The following is a 21,485-nucleotide window of genomic DNA, read 5'->3' as shown; positions in this document are numbered from 1 at the left end:
TCATATAGCAATTAAATAATATAAGTTATATAACATTAAAACATAACAATTGTCTATTTATAATTTAAAATGATTAATTTTTTAAAAACATTTATAATTGCAACTCGCATACCTAATATATAATTTACAACTTAATAAAATATATGAATAAACACAAAATTATGTTATCAAGAAAAAGAACAGAAATGTTTGTGTTTTTGTATTGGATTATTTTTATTTTATACTAACATAGTAATATTTACGTATAAACGAAAAATTCAAAATGTTTTTAACTTTATGGATTTTTTTTTAAAAGCAACTGAGAAAAAATAAGTTATTTCAACTGTAAATTGAACTAGTTAAGTTCATAAGTTGATTAGAAAATAAACTAACTAGTTAAGTTGAAAAGTTATAAAATATTAACTTTTTAACTTAACTTTAACATTTTAACTAGTTAATGCCCACCTTTGGCTACAATGATAAATACAATGATATTGAGTTAGGTGTTTAAATAAATTATTTTTCGATTTTCATATACACGTGTTATTAGCATATAAGTTCAGATAGGTAGTCTATATGTCTTGAATTAACCACATATAATGTACAATATTATGCGTTGAATGGACGCCAAGAGAGTGATGAAATGTGTACGAAAAATGTTTGGTATTATCTATTAATAAATACAGTTGAGTCTCGATAACTCGAAAACCTCGATAACTCGAATTTTTTCTTGCTCCTTAAAATGTTTTTAAGTCATGTTTGAGGAATACCTATAACTTGAAAAATACATATGTTGAATTTATTTTTATTCTCCTTGAAATGTGAGTTATCGAGGATTGACTGTAAAACGCGTTTCTATAATATGTTAAAACTTTATGTAACAACAATTTTGATAAATCGATTAAAATTCTATTCATATATTTTTTATATAAATTAATAAACTTTTTACTTGCCTTTTTTGATTTTTCGAATTATACTTATATATTTTTATGTAAATTATTAATATAATTGATTGGAATTCCTGCACTTAATTATCAACAAAGTTACTAATTGGATAATTAGATAGATCTGGTAGGAAAAAGGGAAAAAATATATTGGTTTTTCCGAAGATATTAATTGTCATTTTGTAGGTACCTAATTAATCATATAATTATTATTAAAAAGAGAAATTTCTAACAACATAAATTATAAAAGGCTACAATACTTTTGGCACTTGATATTTTTATCCCTAAATGCAACACGTTTGGGCACAAAATCTGAAATCATAATACGTGTTGGCACTATTTTTTTCTAATGTCGTAACTTGCAAGGGCACTGTAGACAATAATAAATATAATTTTAATGATATATATGAAGGTTTTTGTGTACGTTTAGTAGGTACATACCTTTTTATGCAAGTTATATATAAATGTATATGTCAAAAATCATATATTATTATCAACAAGAATTAAAACTAAAAAGTTGTAATGGCACGTCATACTGACGTCACGTACGAACTTTATAAAATATGTAAATTGAAATTGCGTAGCTATGAAATGGGACTGGCTACAATGATAATTACAGTGGACTGTAGTAATGTCCTATATCACGCAGACGATGTTAAAAATACATCCGTAATTTTCAAACATTTTTTTAATTTTTTAATTTTCATAATATTTTATATGGTCAGTTTATTGATTAGGTACCCACCATACAAATTTGACGTAACACAATTTTCATATTTTTAAATTCTCATAAATATTATTAAAAGGTACCACCTATTTTTTAGTACAATATACTTATATAATAGACCTATAATAGGGCTTATATACTTCTCAAAAAATGATATATACTTTTTTCATTGTAATTCCTAGATGGCGTATCTATTTAAGGTTATCGAGGGCAAAAACGTTGTTTGGATTTTGAACACCGAACAGGCACTAATGTAAAATCGTGCTTCTCCGATATAAAGTAAACATATTAGTTATAAATATGAATATTTTTTAATATAACTTTAACCTGGATGATACTATTACAATTACTATACGGATATACTATTATTTAATTTAATTTAAAAATTTGTTATCAATATTTGTATAACACATTTTTAGACGATAACTAAGTAGGTAGGTACATTACATTACAATATGAGAAAGATACATTTTTACAGATAATAGTTTGTTTTGATCCTACATAAGTATATAGCTAACTAATTGGTATACTATTATAAGTAAGTTACTCATCTTATGCCTTCAGTTATTTCCAAAATAAAAACATTTTTTTTTAAATTCTCTTTTCAGTTTTTACGAGTAAACGTGTAACTAGTTTGACTATACCTAATGCATAAATGCATAATATACATGACATTACAATGATTGTTTGGTAATTCAGATGAAACTTAAGTATGTAAACAAACACTAGAGCAGGTATTTACTCTTTAATACGTTATACTTACGAATGAATAAATTTAAATATGTAATAAAGTTAATTTTTTATTACTTGAATAATTTGTTGAACGAAAACACTCGTTTTTATACCATTCCAGTTTTCAGTAATGGAATTTTATAAGGTAACGATATCAAAGTACGATACACATAAAAAGGTATAATTAATTTATAATTTATACCTACCTAACCATATCCATATGTTATATTTTATATACGATATAGTATATTAATAAAAAAATTAATACATTTTACAAAAATATTGTTTTAAATAATATTTTATTTTTTTACAATATATTGTACCTGATTCTGTGCTAATTCATTTTTATGTACAGAATTTGGTAAAATATTTTTATGTAAGTTTCGCAAACTAATTTCAAAACCATCATATTTATAACAATAGGGAAAAATATTTTACACGTTTCATATCAATGGGACATTTTCTTAACCACAACTATGAAGACAATAGTCATAAACATATTATTACAATTTATTAAACTAGCCACCTTAAGATTTAAATTTATTATATTTATTTAATATTTTAACGATAAATTCTGAAAGGATTGATAATTATACAATTTGAATATCCAAGCGAAAACCATATTAAACCATATATTTTGGTACTTCCTTAGTTATTACCTATGCAAAGAAATTACAACTTTAAAGTTTTGTTCAAAAAATAACAATATATTTAATGTTTTTTCCCTCCTAAATACTACTTTAATATCGATTAATATTAAAAATGTAAATTTCAAAATTTTTCTAGAAATTTCAACGAAGATGTTAAATAGGTAAAACTATATTGAAGAATTACGATTCTCATAAAATCATACTAAACAATGTGTATCATAGATTCTTTATTACAATTTGTTTTTGCTTTCTTAAAAAATTGTGATGACATTAACGAAATTGTTGATGGTAGTATTTTTACCGTTATAACCTATAGACGAGGTAAACACTAAGCACCGACCAATCATTAGTCGATGGATTGTATAATAAGTATTAATTTTACGCACTATGACACACTGAATAGTAGCAATACAAGTATACATACTCTTGTTTCCAGGGCAGCGATTCGGTCAGTTCGGTCCCGTTCCCACGCCGTACGGGCCGTGGCTAGCTCACGCTCAGCCCGCTCCTGTTGTTCCTCTACCGCTTTCCTGTTCTCAGCCATCGCATCCCGTTCCCACTGCCGCCATTGCCTGCGCACCTGTCTTTCGGCTGCCTCCACCGCTCGCTGTTCGCGTTCCTCGGACTCCGCTGCCAGTTGTCGTTCCCGGGCCGCCCATTCTGCCCGCAGCTCGCGTTCACGTTTGGCCGCCTTGGCCACCTCCAGTTCGACCATTTCCCATTGCCGGCGATCAGCTTCGGCCTTGAGGTCTCGCTCCCGCTTATCCGCGTCCGCCAATAGCTGTTGCTCTCGCTTCGCGGCCTCCGCCAACGCTGTCGCTACTGCGTCTCGTTCACGCTTCGCAGCCTCCACCGCGGCCAGCCGGCGCTCCCGTTTCGCCACCGCTATCGCTTCCTCTGCCTCAGCTTTAAGTTCCTTCTCTCGCTTGGCCACCCTCGCCTCTGCCTCGGCCATTATCGTTTGTTTCCGGGCGTCCACTTCAGTCTTGGCCATAGCCTCAAACTCACGCTTACGTTCGGCCATCTCCGCGGCCGTCCGCTCCTCGAGATCCCGTTCTCGTTTTATCAACACGCCCTTGAGGTGTCGCTCGTGTTCCACCATCTCCTCAGCCATCCTCTGCTCGCGTTTCATCACCTCTTCTGCCAGCTCCAATGCCCGCCGGTCCATGTCATCGTTCAGCTCACGCTGTCGCTTGGCCATCTCGTCGGCCAACTTACGTTCGTGCTCAGACAGTCGACGTTTCCACTGCCGGTGCACCTCGCTGAGCTTCCACTCAAAGTCTTCCAATAACCGACTCTCCACATCCTGGACAGCTGCTACAGTGGCTGCAATGTGTACCATTGGCCCCACCATATCTTGTACGGCGGCCGAGATCGTTGATGGTTCCTGTTGCTGCTGTATATAGATAGAAAAAAAGATCATATCGTTACGGGAACTGCAAAATATAAGAGTAACGCGTCTCATTAATGGTCAGACACTCAGACCTACCTGTTGTGATTGCAGTGTAGTTATCGCCGTGGACTGGTGGTCACTGTTGTCTTTGGCAGAAGTAGTGTCGACAACCGTCGTACTGGTATCGGTAGCATTACTATCGAACATTTTGGAAGTTATATTATCATCGTTGTATTCAATATTGGCATTATCTTTATTGATTGACGCGATGGTAATAGTGGTGTCGACGGTATTCGTCGTATTTATTTCTGCTGGCAGTGACGAGGACGGTACCAACGGTTCCTCTTCGCATACCGTACCAACCACAGGCGTCATGTGGACATCTGGATCGCTAACCACCGTGGCGGTGGTTGACGACCGGCGTTTGCGGCGGCTTCGACGCGAACCTTTCCGCTTGATGACATCGTGGTTGTGATGCATTATGACATCTGGAGGTGGCGAAGTAGTAGTGTCTACCACAGCACTGCTACAACTGTGGTCCTTGGTCTGAGAATTTAAGTCGTGGTCAATGTCGTCTTCGTCACATGTCACTTTTGTCACAGCGATTTGACGGCTACCGTCACTGCCATCGCCGTTTTCGTCCTCCACCGATGACAATGAATACGATGAGTACCGCTCGCCGTCATCTTCGTCTATCTCGTCGTCAATCTGTACTTCCATGCTTACGTCCTTTGCGGCGGTTTCGGTGGAAGTAACGTCGTTGGCCTTGCAGACGCCTTTGACCACTTGTGAAGTGATCAGGGGTGTTGCCGCCTCCGCGACAGCACCGCCTGTGGGGTCGTTGGTGGTTTGGTCGTTGACCTTAGCCGTATTGTTAGTTTGGCCGTAGTTGTCACATCTACGGTAATACAAAATAAAATTTTATATATATGATATGAAATACAATTCTATGCTTGGAATGTAATAGTATATTGAACGGTTTACAACTATTGTACTTTCCATGTAGTTGTATGTAATTATAACTTATTCTTGAACGTTATTTTAAAATAAAAACACTAATAAATATTTTTTTTTTTAAATTTTATTTCCGAATGTGCCAACTAAGATTTTTGTAAATAATTTTACAAATAAAAAATTTTTTGCAGTTTAGTCTGTCAAAATAAAATCTAAATTTTGTGTCTTGTTAAAAAAGTGCTATGCAAAATTCACTCGAAAATATTATTGTTTTTATATTTCTTTACAATGGATTTGTTGGCTCTAAAACCACTTGTCAATCATTCATAACATTATAATTTATAATATCATTCACTGTTCTCTATAAACTTGTTTTTGATATTTTACATATGTAAGAATAAATAAACAAAATCTTGTTGTAACATCAATATAACTTATTAGTTATTACTCCATATTGTTAGGAATTTATTAAGAGAAGAGACTCTTTGATTACTGCTGCCAATCCTTTATTACTATTACAATATGTGTATACATTTTATATATTATGCTTAAGTATTGCTATATTTTTAACTTTAGTTTTTGAACGATAAAATAGATGTTATATTATGTACCTACCTAACTGTAAGTATCATTTTTTTTTAAGTACAAAATCTCCCCTAATTATAGTAAAGCGATTGAACTTAGATAATAACCTTCCTAAAAAATAAAGCAGATCATTTCATTATCATACCTATACAATAAATAGGTAATTTTTAGAATTTTCCAGTAATTTCTTAATTTTATTCGACTTATAATATTAGGTTAGAGGCAAATCACACAATTAACCATAATATTACTTTTTATCTTTCTAAATTATCTAAAAGACCTGTACCTAACTTTTGTTCGGAATAATTTAATTTTCTAGTGTAACCTAACAATATCAATAAGATGTTAATACAATTTAGATTTTGTTTCATCATACTAATGAGTTAATTTTAGATTTATTTGTACCTAGGCAAATAGTTTATATTAGTTTTAATTAACTATATCAAAAGACTATATTGCCTATTAATATTGTATTTAAATCATGTCAACATATTTCAAAAATCTTAAAAGCTTAAATATTTAAGTACTTTTATATTTTATTGTACCTATACATTTTTATAAACAATTTGAGCTCAACTTAGAATTTTTTTACCAATGTTTAAAATATGATCTTATCATTAGTCTAACTTTAAACTTCGTGTACAACTTATCATAATAATAATAAGTATATGTTTTGGATATAGGTTATGTTAAAATTTTTCTTTAAACCCACTAATAATTATTATTAAATAAGTACTAATGTTTAGCAATTATTAAACGTCTTGCGTGAATTTTATAATTCATGTTTGATAAATATCGATTTCGTTCGTAAATTAAATGTATCTATAATTCATGGTAAGTCCATTTATTTCATGAAAGGTTATTCGCGCTCAGTGTTATGTATTTATAATTTATTAATCGTTACAAAATTCGTATTGGAATTATTATAATAATTTTGTATAATATTTCATAATATTTGCTATGTCTAGTATCGACAAAGAAAAGTACTCGGAAGTACCTAAAACAATTAATTATACGGATGTGATGCGAATTTGTGAATGTGTGACACATAGGTAAGGAAAGGCTGGGCAAATTAACAAGTTTTTTTGGCCTCGTTAGGTTAAAAGTTGATTAATTTTTTATTTGATTCATTAAATTAAAAAAACCACTTTTAAATAAATGTTTTAACTTAATTAATTTAAAAGTTTAACATGTTAAAAAAAATTAACTGATTTATAATGCACAGATGTTATATTACGGTATAATATTTAGTAAATCGTATAAGCATAAGTTAAGATTAATCATATATTCATATCAATAGACGATAACGTCTAAATAAATACGTACATATTATGAGATTTCGCCTCGATGAATTATAATACAATATTGTACTCGTTGCCGTACCATTTTTATTTAATTTTTGTTTCTCGATTTTACCGATCACCGTCGTGATTGTTGATTAAAACCGATTAACCTGTGTTGATTGCGCACACAAACGAGCAGGCGCAATTCCATATAATAAATAAATACATAATATTCTAATCAATATTTAATAGCAGACATCTAAGCTAGCGATCATAATTTGTGTAATAAAAAAAAAAAATTGAATCACGAGTGTGCAGTAATATTGCAGGCGTTCGATCGAAGATGACCGACAATAATAATAATAATAATATTAACAATACGTACCTACATAATAACGCGCGATGATTGTGTCGTAGGTAGGTTATTATATTATTATTAAATCACAATCGACGGACGACACGCGACCGAGGTGACGGACTATTGTAATACACCAGTGTGGCGATTGCGAAACGATGCATCAATCCGTGTCGCCGTGTACCTATAATATATCCAATGCCGACGACGTCAATGGCAATGAGCGCCAGAGTTCTAAGACGGGCGTGCCGCCGCCGGCTGCCAATACGCCGCCACCGCACTTTACTAATAATAACTAATTTATACACGAGTGCAATGTATATATATTTACAGCTATACATCACTATACAATACATACTTATATACAATATGTGCGTATTGTTGCAGTAGTGCACGACGGGATAAGAAGTAAGACGGTTTCGGTGGTGTTAGGGTACGAGTGGAAGGGGTGAAGGGACGAGCAGTGTTTTTCTAATTATATACACACTCGGTTATAGTGGTGTATTATAAGCCTCCGTCGTCGGCGGACGTCGTCGTCTTCATCGTCGTCGTCGAATTTAATGTATAAGCACTTTGTATTTGTATATGTTGCATACACTATACTACAGTCTACAGTATACACCACACACATTAATAAATTATATTTAAGCCATATGGGTGTAGTTTAATCAATGATTTTATATCGTATATAATATATTATTATACTAATATACTATATATAATAATAATATATATAATGCTACCTAATACTTACATACATAATAAAAATAATCAATAGGGTTTTGAAACTGAATAGACTAAACAAAGTCGATGAACTTTTGGAACGTTTATGCCATTAATAATTTAACTTTTATCCGCGAAAAACAATGAGTACCACAAATTCCAATAAAAGAAATTATGTTCAGCTATTGAACTTTGATGGTTATTTTTAACCTAAATAAATAAGTAGCAAATACTACCTTTAAATAATTAAGTTTTGTACGACAAAATAACATAAATAATAAATCTTTTCAATAAATCACGACAAAATACTGTTTTAATTACGTTTTTATTGTTGTATTAAAAATAAAGTAATGGGTCGTTGCGTTTCCGAAAGTTTTTCAATATTTTGATAATGATTTTTAATGCATATCAAACAGTTTTTGAATTAACATCCCTAATTTTAATCATCAATTTCTCTGATCATTTGAAGCTTGAAGCTACTAAAAACTTAGCTAATAAAAGTTTCGTAGTATTATAAATTGATGATGTATTTGTAAACGACGCAAGTGGACCGATGACATCTAGCTGACAACAAATCGCTTTTCTCTGTTAAAGAAAACCCTGATTATATCATAATACTAAATATGCACATAATACAAAAGGATGAACGTCGACATCATAGGCGCAAATAGGGGGGGGGGGGCTTTAAGGGCTAAGCCCCCAAAAATATTCATAGCCCTCCCAAACATTTCCTACATTTTGTTTTAAGCTTATTCAATATTATCAAAGTAAGGCTCTATTAGCCCTATTAGACCCCCCAAATCTCAAACGCTATTTGCGCCTATGCAGCTATGGTCGACATATTATTCTTAAGATTGAATTGGAAAAACAAGCGATTGTATGAAGCAGCATTTACCGCGTGGGCATGACGTTTAATCGGCACCGCGAGAGATCGCAATATCCTGCCAACATGTTTGTCTGGACAAACTGGGTGACTGCCATCTATGAGTATAGAACTCACAATTTATGTTGTCGAATCAAAAACAGATATATCGTTGGATTAGACGTCTATCGTTTGTTTTGAATCATGATTGACGTGTCGATACGACGATATAGAATTATAGACTAAAATGTGGTTCAGTAACCACAAATGCTCACTTAAATATTATGTATGTTATAACTTTTAATAATAGATATAAAATAGACATTCTATTGAACTCACATTAAATTCTATTCGGTGTACTTTAAAACGGTTTTTGTCTGCAGGAATCAAAATTCTGAAAAAGCACTATTCAAACAAATTCTCTAAAAATTACTATTTAATAAATTAATCTAGACTGATACGTGATAAAATTTGAGATCTATCAACCACCAAAAATCACCATTTAAAGTAATAAATTGAAGATATCACTCGTCTTTCAGATTAAAACTATAACAGAAACCGTTACAAACCGTAATATAAAATAATACATACCTATTCGTTAATATAAAACTGATCAACCGAAAGTTAATTATTATATAACAATAATTATACGTAAATAGTAATTCTTCCAAAATATTTCAAAGTCTCAATGTTGTAATGCAACATCGGAGTCTTTTCCCGCAAAATAAAAAAACAACACTTTTAACTTCCAAGCAAGCGTTTTCTCACCAAATCAGTGGTCTCAAACCCGCTGCCAACACTGTTTTTTTGTGTAACACGAATATATTTTAAGCATAGCATATATATTTTTACACATTTTTAATCATTTAGTACCTAATTGATTTAATTACAAATGCGGCCCTCTAGATTTTTTTAAAAAATTATAGGTGGATCCAAATCAATAGAATTTACCGTCGTAATCAATATTATATTATTAAGTTGATAGTTATTGTAAAAAGTATAAAAGAAACAACTTTATACATCCCATCAATCCAAAATATAATAAAAAGGTAAATAATGTTGTTTTTTTCAAGGGAAACTTAATTACAGTATCTATATCACCTAAATAATAAATATAATAAATACCATTACTACCTACTTCACAACATAACTTAAAGAAATAACTTTACCAATTAGTATATAAGAAAAATAAAAAACTATCTATTTGAAATCGAATTGCTAGTTTATATCCACATAATTTGTACACAACATGTTATGAGTAAAAGTTTAAGAAAAACAAGTTTTTAAATTTCAGCTAATTATAATTTGCAATTACCTACTATCATTAAATAATGATTATTAATAAATAGTAAAAGGTAAGACCTAGTACCTACTAATAACTACTATTTAACTACAAGTTAATTTTAACAATCAGTATTTTATGTCTATCGGTTTATTCTTACATAAATCTATTATAAGTTTATTATGACATGACAATTTTTATTCTGACGTAATGTAAGCATAATATAATAAAATATACAGTAACATAAAAAAGTTGTACAAGTATAATTTTAATTAAGTCCCCTCTTATTAATTGTTCATTGTTAGAAAAAAAGGTATATTTGGCATTATATAGTTTTTGATGCCAGAATTTTAATGCCCATAAAATAGTTAATATTAAATGAGACGTATTCAGTTTTAAAAAGTTCTGTTGTGAAATTATAAACGTATAAACACATATAAATATAACTTTTATAAAAATAACATTTTATTTATGAACAAAAAATATTTAATTAATTTTATACCTAACTTGAAAATGTAATGCAAAATATCATATAAGATGTATCACCGGAATTTAAGAAAAAATGTTAGCAAAAAGCTACAATAATTTGTATAATCTTTTGAAGTTCATAATATTATTATGTGGAGGACATTGGCTATTCGAATGTATAGTAGAATAATAACATTATTCATCAGTCGTCAGTCATCAAACGAATTTTGTTCTTCTGTTATAAATCAAAAAATATTAAACTTGATAACTACACTATTAACCTACTTAAACTAATCATTTTCCATATATTACACAAATAATTAATTTTATATAATATTTAGATACATTTTAAAGTCTTTAAAAAAAACTAAAAAAACTAGTTTATTTGAAATTTTGAAATTTTTAAAGATTTTTGTCTATAAATGTTATATTTTACGTATTATTTTACTCAAAAAACTCGAACGTATTACACAAGATTCCTCATAAGTAGGTACTTATAGCAATTTAAAATAGCGATGAAATATTTCACCAATTTTTTTTTTACACGTGTTTGAAGTTGAATGTTGACAATATTTGTCAATAGAACAAACATTTGACAATTATTTGTAGTTAAAAATTTAAAGTATGGTCTATTTTATTATCCAAGACTAAGTTTTAATATAAGGTTCTTTATATATTTGTATTTTATTTATATTTCTAAATATATAGAAATACTTACTTAAGCATGGGTTTTTATTGACATTTTAAGATCAAAATTTCACAAACAGAAAATAACAATTTTAGATGTAAATATATAAATGTAAGTTAAAATAATGTATAGGCATTACTTAACTTGATTTTATGATTTTATATAACAATGAACATTAATTACGTAGATTATTTCTTTGACTTGGAGATATGCAATTTAACGTGAAATAATAATATAATAATAATTACTATACAATATAATATGAGATTTTTATCTCGGTGAAAAATGAAAATTCGTTAAATATAAACCTAGCGGTTAGCATATAGGTTACTAATATCTATCCATATTAGATACTAATAGAAAAACAAATAACTCATAGTAATTTTATACATATAATTTATATTATGTAATTTTGTAGTTGAAGCTTAAAAATGCATACAAATTTGAATTTTAATAGCAAATGCTTGAAATTTTAAAAAAAAATTCCTCGTAAGTAGTTTTTACTGAAACCATGAATCTAAAAAAAGGGGAAAAGATACTTTATACTATAGTATACTAACCTATAGCTATAGTATACTAACCTGCTGTATAGTAGATATTACCTAAGTAATTCACTTTAATGTATGTGTTAAATTTGAATTCAATGATATATCACTGCATACGAAAAATGGCTTTGAGTGAAGACAGTTCGTCAGACTATATTACTATTTACTTAATAGACATATTTCATGATATTGCTATTTAAAGTAATTTATTTCACTAGGTATTAGAAATTAGTAGATTGATTTAATTTTTGCGAAAACAATGCATTTATTAATATTATTATAATATTTAATAGTATTATACTATTATATTATATTCATATAATTTATTATTGTTATTAACTTTTGAGTCATGTACAATTACAGTAGAACGGTGTGACGGATGCATGGTATAGACTATAGGTATAGGACATAAGTTATAGGAAATTAGGATGGGGGAAATAGGGAAATGTCATAGGGAAATAGCTTAATTAGGTAATCATAATTTTTTGAAAATGCCATTGTGTATATATATTATAAAATATAATCATTTATAACATATAGCAGTTTCAAGTCCCTACAAATAATATTATTGAATTACAACAAAACAAATTTAAATTGTTATTCTTTGCTTAAAATATATGTAATTTGATAAACTTTTTGAACTTCAAATAGGCTTCTATAAAAATGTTATGGATATAAATTTGAGATTTTTTTGGTTGCAAACCTTGTACTATATTTTAAGGCTTTGAAGCTTTTCAAGCAAGAATATTTTTATTAATATTTAGGTACCAGAAAAAAAATTTTTAATTTTAAAAATCTTTGATAATTGTTATACCATGACGTATAAAAAATGGTTCTATAATCCATCTGGTAAAAATGTTAAATATTGAAACAGTTATTCGTTTTTAAATAATTTTACTAAAATAAAATAATTTTTCTAATATTGCGTGGATATTTTTTTTTGTTTTTCCAATAATTAAGAAAAGTAAGTAGGTACTGGGAAATTTTACTTTCGACCTCCCCAATGTGCTAACTAAATTCACTTTTTTACCAAAAAAGATATTGAAGTTGAACATCTAAGCATTTTTACTGATCAAAATATACAGATACTAAAATAAATTGATACATTCATATTATTCAGCTCAGAATCTAAAATATATGACATAATAATTAAAATTATTTCGACAAAATTAGGTATTTCAACCAAGAATAACGATCTTTGCGATTTTGACTATACGTCAAATTGTTATCAGTAGGTTTAAGATATTACGTAATATATCTACATAATATTGTTTTTTTCTAAAGTTATGTAGATAATATAAGTTTATAACAATGAATAATATACGTTAGTAAATTTTACCATTTGCATATTTCTATTACATACCTACCTATCCATATTAAAATTAAAAATATTTCTCTGAATGGATCTACTCAAGGAACATAATTTCAATAAAATTGCTTCAAATTATTATAATCTAAACATGTAACATATAGGATTGTTCATCTAATATCAGGGTATAAAGTTATTTGTTTTTAAGTTATATTATAAAAATTCGTGTCATTTAAAAAACGATTCTGCTGAGCGAATTTATAGATTAAAAACGCATTTGCTGACGTTTTAGGCCGGGGCACAGCGTTTCCACTGTATTTTCCGTCGAATTAATAACATTCATTGGTTTATATCGGAGCAGCTATACAATGTTAACTATACAATGCTATATAATGTACGATATGTCATGACGGACGTAATACCACTATAATACCCTGCGTTTTCATCCGCGTCGGAAAACGCAAGCCGACCTGCGTTATAGTCTGATCAAAGTAATAAAGTCTTACAATGGGGTGAGTTTTTTGTTATCAGTCATAACCTTTTTAATTTTGTAAAAATTTGAACTTTAAACACTTTAAAAAAAAAATGTAACCACGAATTTTTAATATGTTTACTTTGATATGTGAAAAACTTATGTTAGGTCTTGTATTTTAGTGGTAAGTTCATGCTAAATTGCATGAATACAAGCTGTACCTAACTTACAACTGTTTTAATACATTTTAATTCATCAATGTATCATTCAATACGATATAACATTTTTAAGAAAATTATGTAGGTACGTTTTTAATTGTTTTTTTACTATAATATTAAAATACGTCTTTCGTAAACATTCAGAAATTTATAGGAAATGGCCTTTATAATGATATATAAAATAAAATATATAAAACTATAAAAATAATATTATATATTCACCGGAGCAAGCGAATGTGATTAATTATAAACTCGAGGCGACGGTATCTCATGTTTCGACAACGACGGTTGCCGGCGGCTGTGGTTTGTCGCCGCAGTTAACTATTATTAGACGCGTGCGCGGGAGACTCAAGTGTTGCCGGCGACGAGTCTAGCCGGTGTACCGTATACATTTAAACTTATCGGTACGAGAGCACCGGTGCGCGCGTTTATTATTATTTATTTATTATACATTTTATTTATTAATATTTGTATTGTAATAATAAGTGACAATAGACATAATACCTATTATGTCGATGTTCCGCGACCGGTACCGAACAGCTGACAGGTGGGTCGTATAGATATATTTTAAAAAAAAAATACCAGATATCTGATTCCCTATTTCTTTAATATTAATATTAACAATGTAAAAATATCAAAGCTGATCAAAACATGACCAATATGTATCAAGTTCTTAATTTCTAATCTCAGACTTGAAAGATGAATGCTTACAATATAAGACGTTGCGCCGTTATGATATAACCTGAATGATGATAAATAGACTCTATAAAGTCAATTTTTATTCCCATAAATAAAAAATAAATAGTGTCTATTATAATTAAATGTATGGAATTGTATATGTATAAATGTGTAATAAACTTATATAGAATATTATAATAATATTTTACGATACTATTATGTTTATAATAATTATTCAATGTCATACACAATACACTTTTTGTTTTTTTGTATACTACTCATATTTCATCCATTGTTTTTATATGACTTGGTGATAGTAGTTAATTGAACACATGCTGCAGTAGGTACTAGGTACACATTGTAGGATAGGGTAAGTACCGGCCAACCGAGTATTAGAACTTTTACTTGCCCAAAACTCGTTAAAATATGTTAGCTGTTTAATTTTCTTTTTTGAATTTGTTTTTCCTATTTAATTTAATTTTATAATATATACTATATAGATAACTCATTTATATTTTTAAAAATTTAAATAATTTATCTAGAGTAAAATATTATAATACATTTCTCTGAATGGTTGGCTATAGCTAGTTTAGATCCCTACCTATAATATCTATAACTAACGTATACTATAAATTATAGTGTAAGTTTGGTAAAGTGATTACACATTCGAGTATTTTTTGTAAAATAATAAGGAATACAACTTCAAGTTCAAAATATCATGTTTATGCATAATATCTTAATAGTTAATAGGTATAACTGTGGCTAAAATTAAAAATGTATTTAATAGTTTTGTTTATTGTTTTTTTGTTTAATTTAAAATGAGAATAAATAGGTTAATATTTCTTGAACTATAAATTTAGTAGACATCCAAGATCCAGTATCTACAGTTATTGTAAAATAAAAGGGAATAGTAACATGAATTTTTAACAAAATGGTAAGTTTTGTTTAAAAAATTGAGATTTGCACAATCAATGTGTGCGACCCGAGTGGCAATTAAAAAAAAAATGAATTAGGTACATTATTTTTAATTGAATTTAGTCCTGTATAATATTCTCCTTATAGAATTTTGACTTTTAGAGTTAAATAAAATATTATCGAACTACTAACTTATAATTTCACGGTCTAATGCAGGTGTAATTTTAGATTGTGAGCGGAGCAATGGATGTATTGAATTTAAAATGATGTGTGTTTTTTTTTATTCTTTTTTTTCATTTTATGTTTCTGTGTAGGTACACGATAAGTAGTCAAAATAATGCTTTGATTCATAATTTTCAAAAGCGCCTGGAAAAACAAAATAAAAATTAAAGATAAACGGGAATTTTTACGCAAAATCGATTTATTTTTTAATATAACTCTAATGGAATTTTCACTAAATGTTTATAATAGAATTTTCTATACATTATAAATATTTTGACTTATACTGAGCTCTTTACAGACATTTGCAATTGTATTAGTTTTCTTTAAACTAATGTACATACAAAATCTTTGCTCGATTAAAAAACATAAAAATGTAATGCAAGTTTCATCATACGTTGTTGTAAGTGGAAATCAAAAAAAAAATTTACCGTAAACCCAGTCATTCTTTATGAGCGTTTAAAGTTAAAATTTTGACAAAATTCGTAAAAATCACTACAATTTTCAAATTATGTTGAGTTAAAAATTCATAAAAATAATAACAATATAAATATTATAATACCTATAAAATATCCTAGGCTGTCAAACCGTCTCCGCTCAAAATCGTTTTTCGTATACTATCATTGAATTAAAATTTAACACCATCCATTATAGTGATCTTGTAAACTGTAACTTACTGTACAGTAGAATATCATCCACTTACCCGCTTTTTTTCGGTAACTTTCAACGTATATTCGTATTATACATGTATTAGTCATAACTTATAGTTAATACTAACACCAGCATTGTCGATCATGAATCTGATTTGAATTCACAGGGCTGGTGTATGAAAATATAATGTCCTAGTTGGGTCCCCACTCCCTACACTGGGGGTTAATCACTAGTTGAGTCCCAGACTTGTATTTAAGTAATACAAATATACAATATAAACAAAAAGTCGGGTAAGTGGATGTCACTCTGTTGTACAGTAGGTACAAGTGGGTTACTATAGTGGATGGTTTGTGGATGGAACTGTGTTTATGTGTATATTTAAGATTTTTTGGTTACAGAATTAACTACTTACTGGAACCTTTTTTTAAGTTTTCAATTCTTAGCTATAAAAGTTGAACATTTTTAAATTTTTAACTACAAAATATTTTTTTTAATTTTCAATTTGAATAAAAATAAATACAATTTTGTTGACATTTATAGAAAAAAAAAACTAAAAAAAATTGAAAATTAAAAATGTTCGTTAACAGCTCAAAATGAGTCAAAAGATTTAATAAAACTGTATGGTCTATAGAAAATGCTAATATAAACATTCAGTAAAAATGTCATGTATTCACGATAACTTATTTTAAACTTACACCAAGAACCAAAGTCGATTGTCAAAAACCGACTTTGCGTACAAATTCTCGTTTTTCCTGTTGTTTTTAAAAACTAGGTACCTACTATCAATTTTAAATTTTACCTCCTTAATGCATTAACTAGATTCAATTTCCCATCTAACAAGATACTGAAATTGAAAATCCATGCTACATATCGTGTAGACACAAAAAATAAAAATAAAAATAATTGTTCCCTCAATTATTAATATATAATCTAAATACTTCACTTCGTATCACGTATATTATCAATGTTTACTAACACATGAGTGATTTTTTTTAATTGTTTATTATTTTATCATTGAACACTCATTATTTCAAGAAGTTTAAATGTTTTTGAAAATATTATTTTACATAGTTACAAGTCGTTTACTTTAAACAACGTTTTTATTAAAAAAATTATATTTTCATATATTTTTTATCCTTATAATTTTTTTAAGTTTTTTACTTTTTTGAATGATAACATAGAGTTTTAATTTCATATTCCAAAGCAGAATATTTGTCTAAGTATTTCGAAACATAAAAATCGAATTTAGGGCGAGTAGTTTAGGAGTTACAAGTATTTAATGTATAGATGAGCGGAGTAGTGGATAAACATTTCGCGGGGCAACCTCGTACTACACCGCTCCGCGGTGTTCAAAACTTTAAATAGGTCCTTATAAAGTTATTAGTTATTAGTTTATAACACATAAACTAACTCTAAATTTGATTTTTATGTTTCGAAACACGAACTTAGACAAATATTCTGCTTTGGAGTATGAAATTAAAACATGAATATGAATTTTAAACATCAATGTAATTATTGATAGTAACTTATTTCAATTTTATATTTAAATTAAATTAACAAAAAATCTATAGTACCCACCTAACTAAAAGTGGATGATATATAAAGAATTTTAAAATTTTGATTTATTAGGTTGTAAAATATATTTTTTTGTAATTAAAAGATGGTACAGCTACCTATCGTATAGTGATTGGGGCATTGTGGTCCAACAGTACAGTGAGATATATACAAATAAATGATGAGGTCTGTTCTTTTTTGAAAAGTAAACTGTTACCTATACTATTATTTTTTATACATGATATATTAATATATATTGTAGTACAAATATTGGTCAACTCTATATTATATGTAGTCTGGTGCAGATAAACTGAACATCTAGGTATTAGAACTTAGAAACAGAACATCTTGAATATTATTATATCAAAACTTAATATGAACCGATATTTTGAAGTAAAGGTTCTTTACCGGATTTTTTTAAAACTAATTGTTTTGGTTATCCACTTAATTATTAATTCAAAGTATTTTGAAGTCAAAATATGTCTAATGTACTTAGTTTATTAAAAAAAAAAACTGTTTTATCTATGACATTCTCTGACTTTTCTAGATTACATAGTTTCTAACATAATATTATACTATTATACTTAATAGATAACTACAATACACTATTTCTACCTGTGTGGCGTTTACAATTAATTTAATTTAACGCATTAAAGTGTGACTAAAACTTCACAGACAAAAATTATGTGCATAGATATTATAGAATATTATAAGTTCCTCCGAAAATGGGGAAATGTGAAATGCGTTACGTTACGTCAGCATTTCCACGATTCTGACATATTATCCAAAACGACCGTAAGCGTCATCTCATATTATAATTTATTAATGTCTCATCACTGAACATCATAAAATAGACAGTATATTAGATTTAGGTACTCACTCTATAGGAGTCGTATAAGATTCGACGCCGGCCACGTGGCCATCTTCGGTCTGTTGTCGCTGACGGTTCCTGCGGTTTCGTCGCTTACGTTGCTTCTTTCCGCCTCCACCGCCGCCGCCGCCGCCATCGCCACCTCCGTCACCTACGTCACCTACGTCACCACCGCCGTCACAGCCTCCACCGCCATCGTCAAACTTGTCCGATTGACGACGCCGTTCCTCTTCGTCGGGTCGATCCACGGCGTCTGTCGGGGTCACTAGCATTTCAGTACGCTCTGGCCAACCACCGCCGTATCGGTCTGGTACGTCGATGACCGGCGACTGGACGCGCGTAACGTATAGTATATATATCGTGTCCGCTGCCACTATTTGTGAGTATACGACGTGGGCGCGTAAATAAGTACCTAAGACTAAGATATTATAATATTATCAATAGTGCAGTAAACCTATCACTTTTTGTCGAGCCCACGCGATATTATATATTTCGTCGCCGTCACTGTCGTTGTTGATATTTTTGTGATTTTCAAAAATCTAAATCGGGCGCATCGCACGCACAGGGTCCGTCCCGATCGCGAGCCAGAGAGCGAGAGAGAGAGCAACGAACGCGCTACGCCGGTGGCTGTGGCTGGTGCAGTGGCGTTAGGTTTGCGACAGCGATTTAAACGGCCGGCGCCGGAGACACGTTGTCGTGGCCACTACAGTCACTTACACACACATACTCACAAAAAGCACACACACAAGCACAAGAAAGGGATACGACACAAGCGCGCGCGCGCACGCCGTGGCTGTGGAGGTGACTGCGGGGATGACGGTGACAGAGACGGCGGCCAACGAAAATAACTACGCCGCTGCCGCCGCCGTCGCCGAGATTGCACTAGCTGTAGGCTGTACAGCTTGCGAATGAATTAATGCGGTAAAGGAATCACGTGTGGGTAGAAAATAGTAATAATAAAAGTTAATAGGAAAATAACAATAAATTGTGTACAACAATATATACAGCGGCGCATGAGACGGAAGTGATTTATTTAATTTTGTTGTTATAAAAATAATACGACGTGGTTGATATAGCGTGTGACTGCGAACATTATAAAAACGCCAACAAACGATGATGTATAATGTCCAGGGATGGTGACAGTCGTGAGGAGTAGGAAGGGTTGGAGACGTTTTGTGTTAAAGTACTTACGCCACACGCCACACACCCATTATAGTTGTTTGTAAAACCATTTTGCGCGAAAAACAACCACTCAACTTGTAATATTATGAAACAACATTTATCCACAATGCAGAAACCTATATTTTCTGTGCTGCATTGTCTTTTTTTATATATCATAAATTAATAAATACAAAAATAAATATTTTATTGTTTTAAACGCTATGGCAGATAAAATGTATTTTCCTCTGTATCGTATATAAATTTGGTTTCTTAACTATCAATGTAACCTGAGTGGTTTTTTTTCACGCGAAACCGTTTCTTTTTTTTATATAATCTCGTAATTAAAATATTACTGGCACGGGACCATTTTTGTGTTACTTTGAATTATTATTTAAATATATTAAACATTTAGTTTTTCTTATAATATTTAATTTAAGCTCCTTAAAAACCGCTTGCTTAGAAAATAGGTGCATATACATTCGATTACTATAAATATACGTTTCTTCGTGATATTAAAATAGATATTGTGTAGTATCCGGATGATTTGTCAAAAATTACAATTCGTCAAAAAATAAATAATATTTGTAAAATATGTATACTGGTCTAATACTCTGGTCCATAATTCATCAAACGTCTATAATTTAAAAAATATTATTTATTTAACTTTGAAGAGAAATCGAATTTTAGTGCAATAAAAAAAAATTGTTCAAAATAAAGTACATAAAAATTGTAATTAATATTGTAGGTATTTTTGATGAAAAGTACATTGACAAAAAGTGTTATTGACGATTTGTTTTCGATGAACTATATATTTTAAAGCAATGTTTTTGATATCAGTCGTTACTATAAATGATAGTGATTTATTTATGTATATTAAACACTTGACTTATAAAGGTGACATCGGATATAAACGCGACTAATGCAGTCAAACCGAACATAGTAGGATATATTATTATTTATTACAGTTCACAGCAATAATTGACGAATAAATTAATAAAATGTTAGTATGCTCTGACTAGTTTAATCCGAGCTTCCAAGCTATTATCAGTCGAATCTTGTATTCTTGTCATCGGATTTTATGATGACCCATAGAAGGTTGCCGATCGCTCCAGCTAGCTATATAATATTATAAACTTGAAACCAGTAGGATACCTACGGATCCAATCAGAATCGGGAATATCTAGTATTGTACTTTTACAAACATTGAACATATATGTATACGAATTAATGAAATACGCATCTTCGATTTTTCAAAGCTATAAGTCTT

General features: G+C 29.9%; 1 protein-coding gene across 6 annotated transcripts in view; it reads right to left on the bottom strand.

The window, feature by feature from the left end:
- The window catches only part of LOC100572854 (calponin homology domain-containing protein DDB_G0272472), a 28,232-nt gene extending 8,450 nt beyond the window's left edge, over window positions 1–19,782 (bottom strand). Inside the window, exons 1-4 of one of the 6 annotated variants that reach the window (XM_008181980.3) lie at window positions 7,633–7,826; window positions 7,291–7,417; window positions 4,522–5,323; window positions 3,457–4,428 (exon numbers count right to left, since the gene is read on the bottom strand). In XM_008181980.3, the coding sequence (XP_008180202.1) occupies window positions 3,457–4,428; window positions 4,522–5,145 (1,596 nt within the window). In that variant the 5' untranslated portion in view covers window positions 5,146–5,323; window positions 7,291–7,417; window positions 7,633–7,826. Of the gene's footprint in view, window positions 1–3,456; window positions 4,429–4,521; window positions 5,324–7,290; window positions 7,554–7,632; window positions 7,827–19,066 lie in introns of those variants that run through there. The other 5 variants (XM_008181978.3, XM_003242521.4, XM_016802132.2 and 2 more) reach the window with 5 other exon arrangements.
- Between the last annotated feature and the right edge of the window lie 1,703 nt (window positions 19,783–21,485).

The sequence above is a fragment of the Acyrthosiphon pisum genome, chromosome X (assembly GCF_005508785.2).
Source record: "Acyrthosiphon pisum isolate AL4f chromosome X, pea_aphid_22Mar2018_4r6ur, whole genome shotgun sequence".
Lineage (NCBI taxonomy): Eukaryota > Metazoa > Arthropoda > Insecta > Hemiptera > Aphididae > Acyrthosiphon > Acyrthosiphon pisum.
The sequence above is the reverse complement of the archived record's forward strand: the minus strand, read 5'-3'. Positions and strand labels throughout refer to the sequence as shown.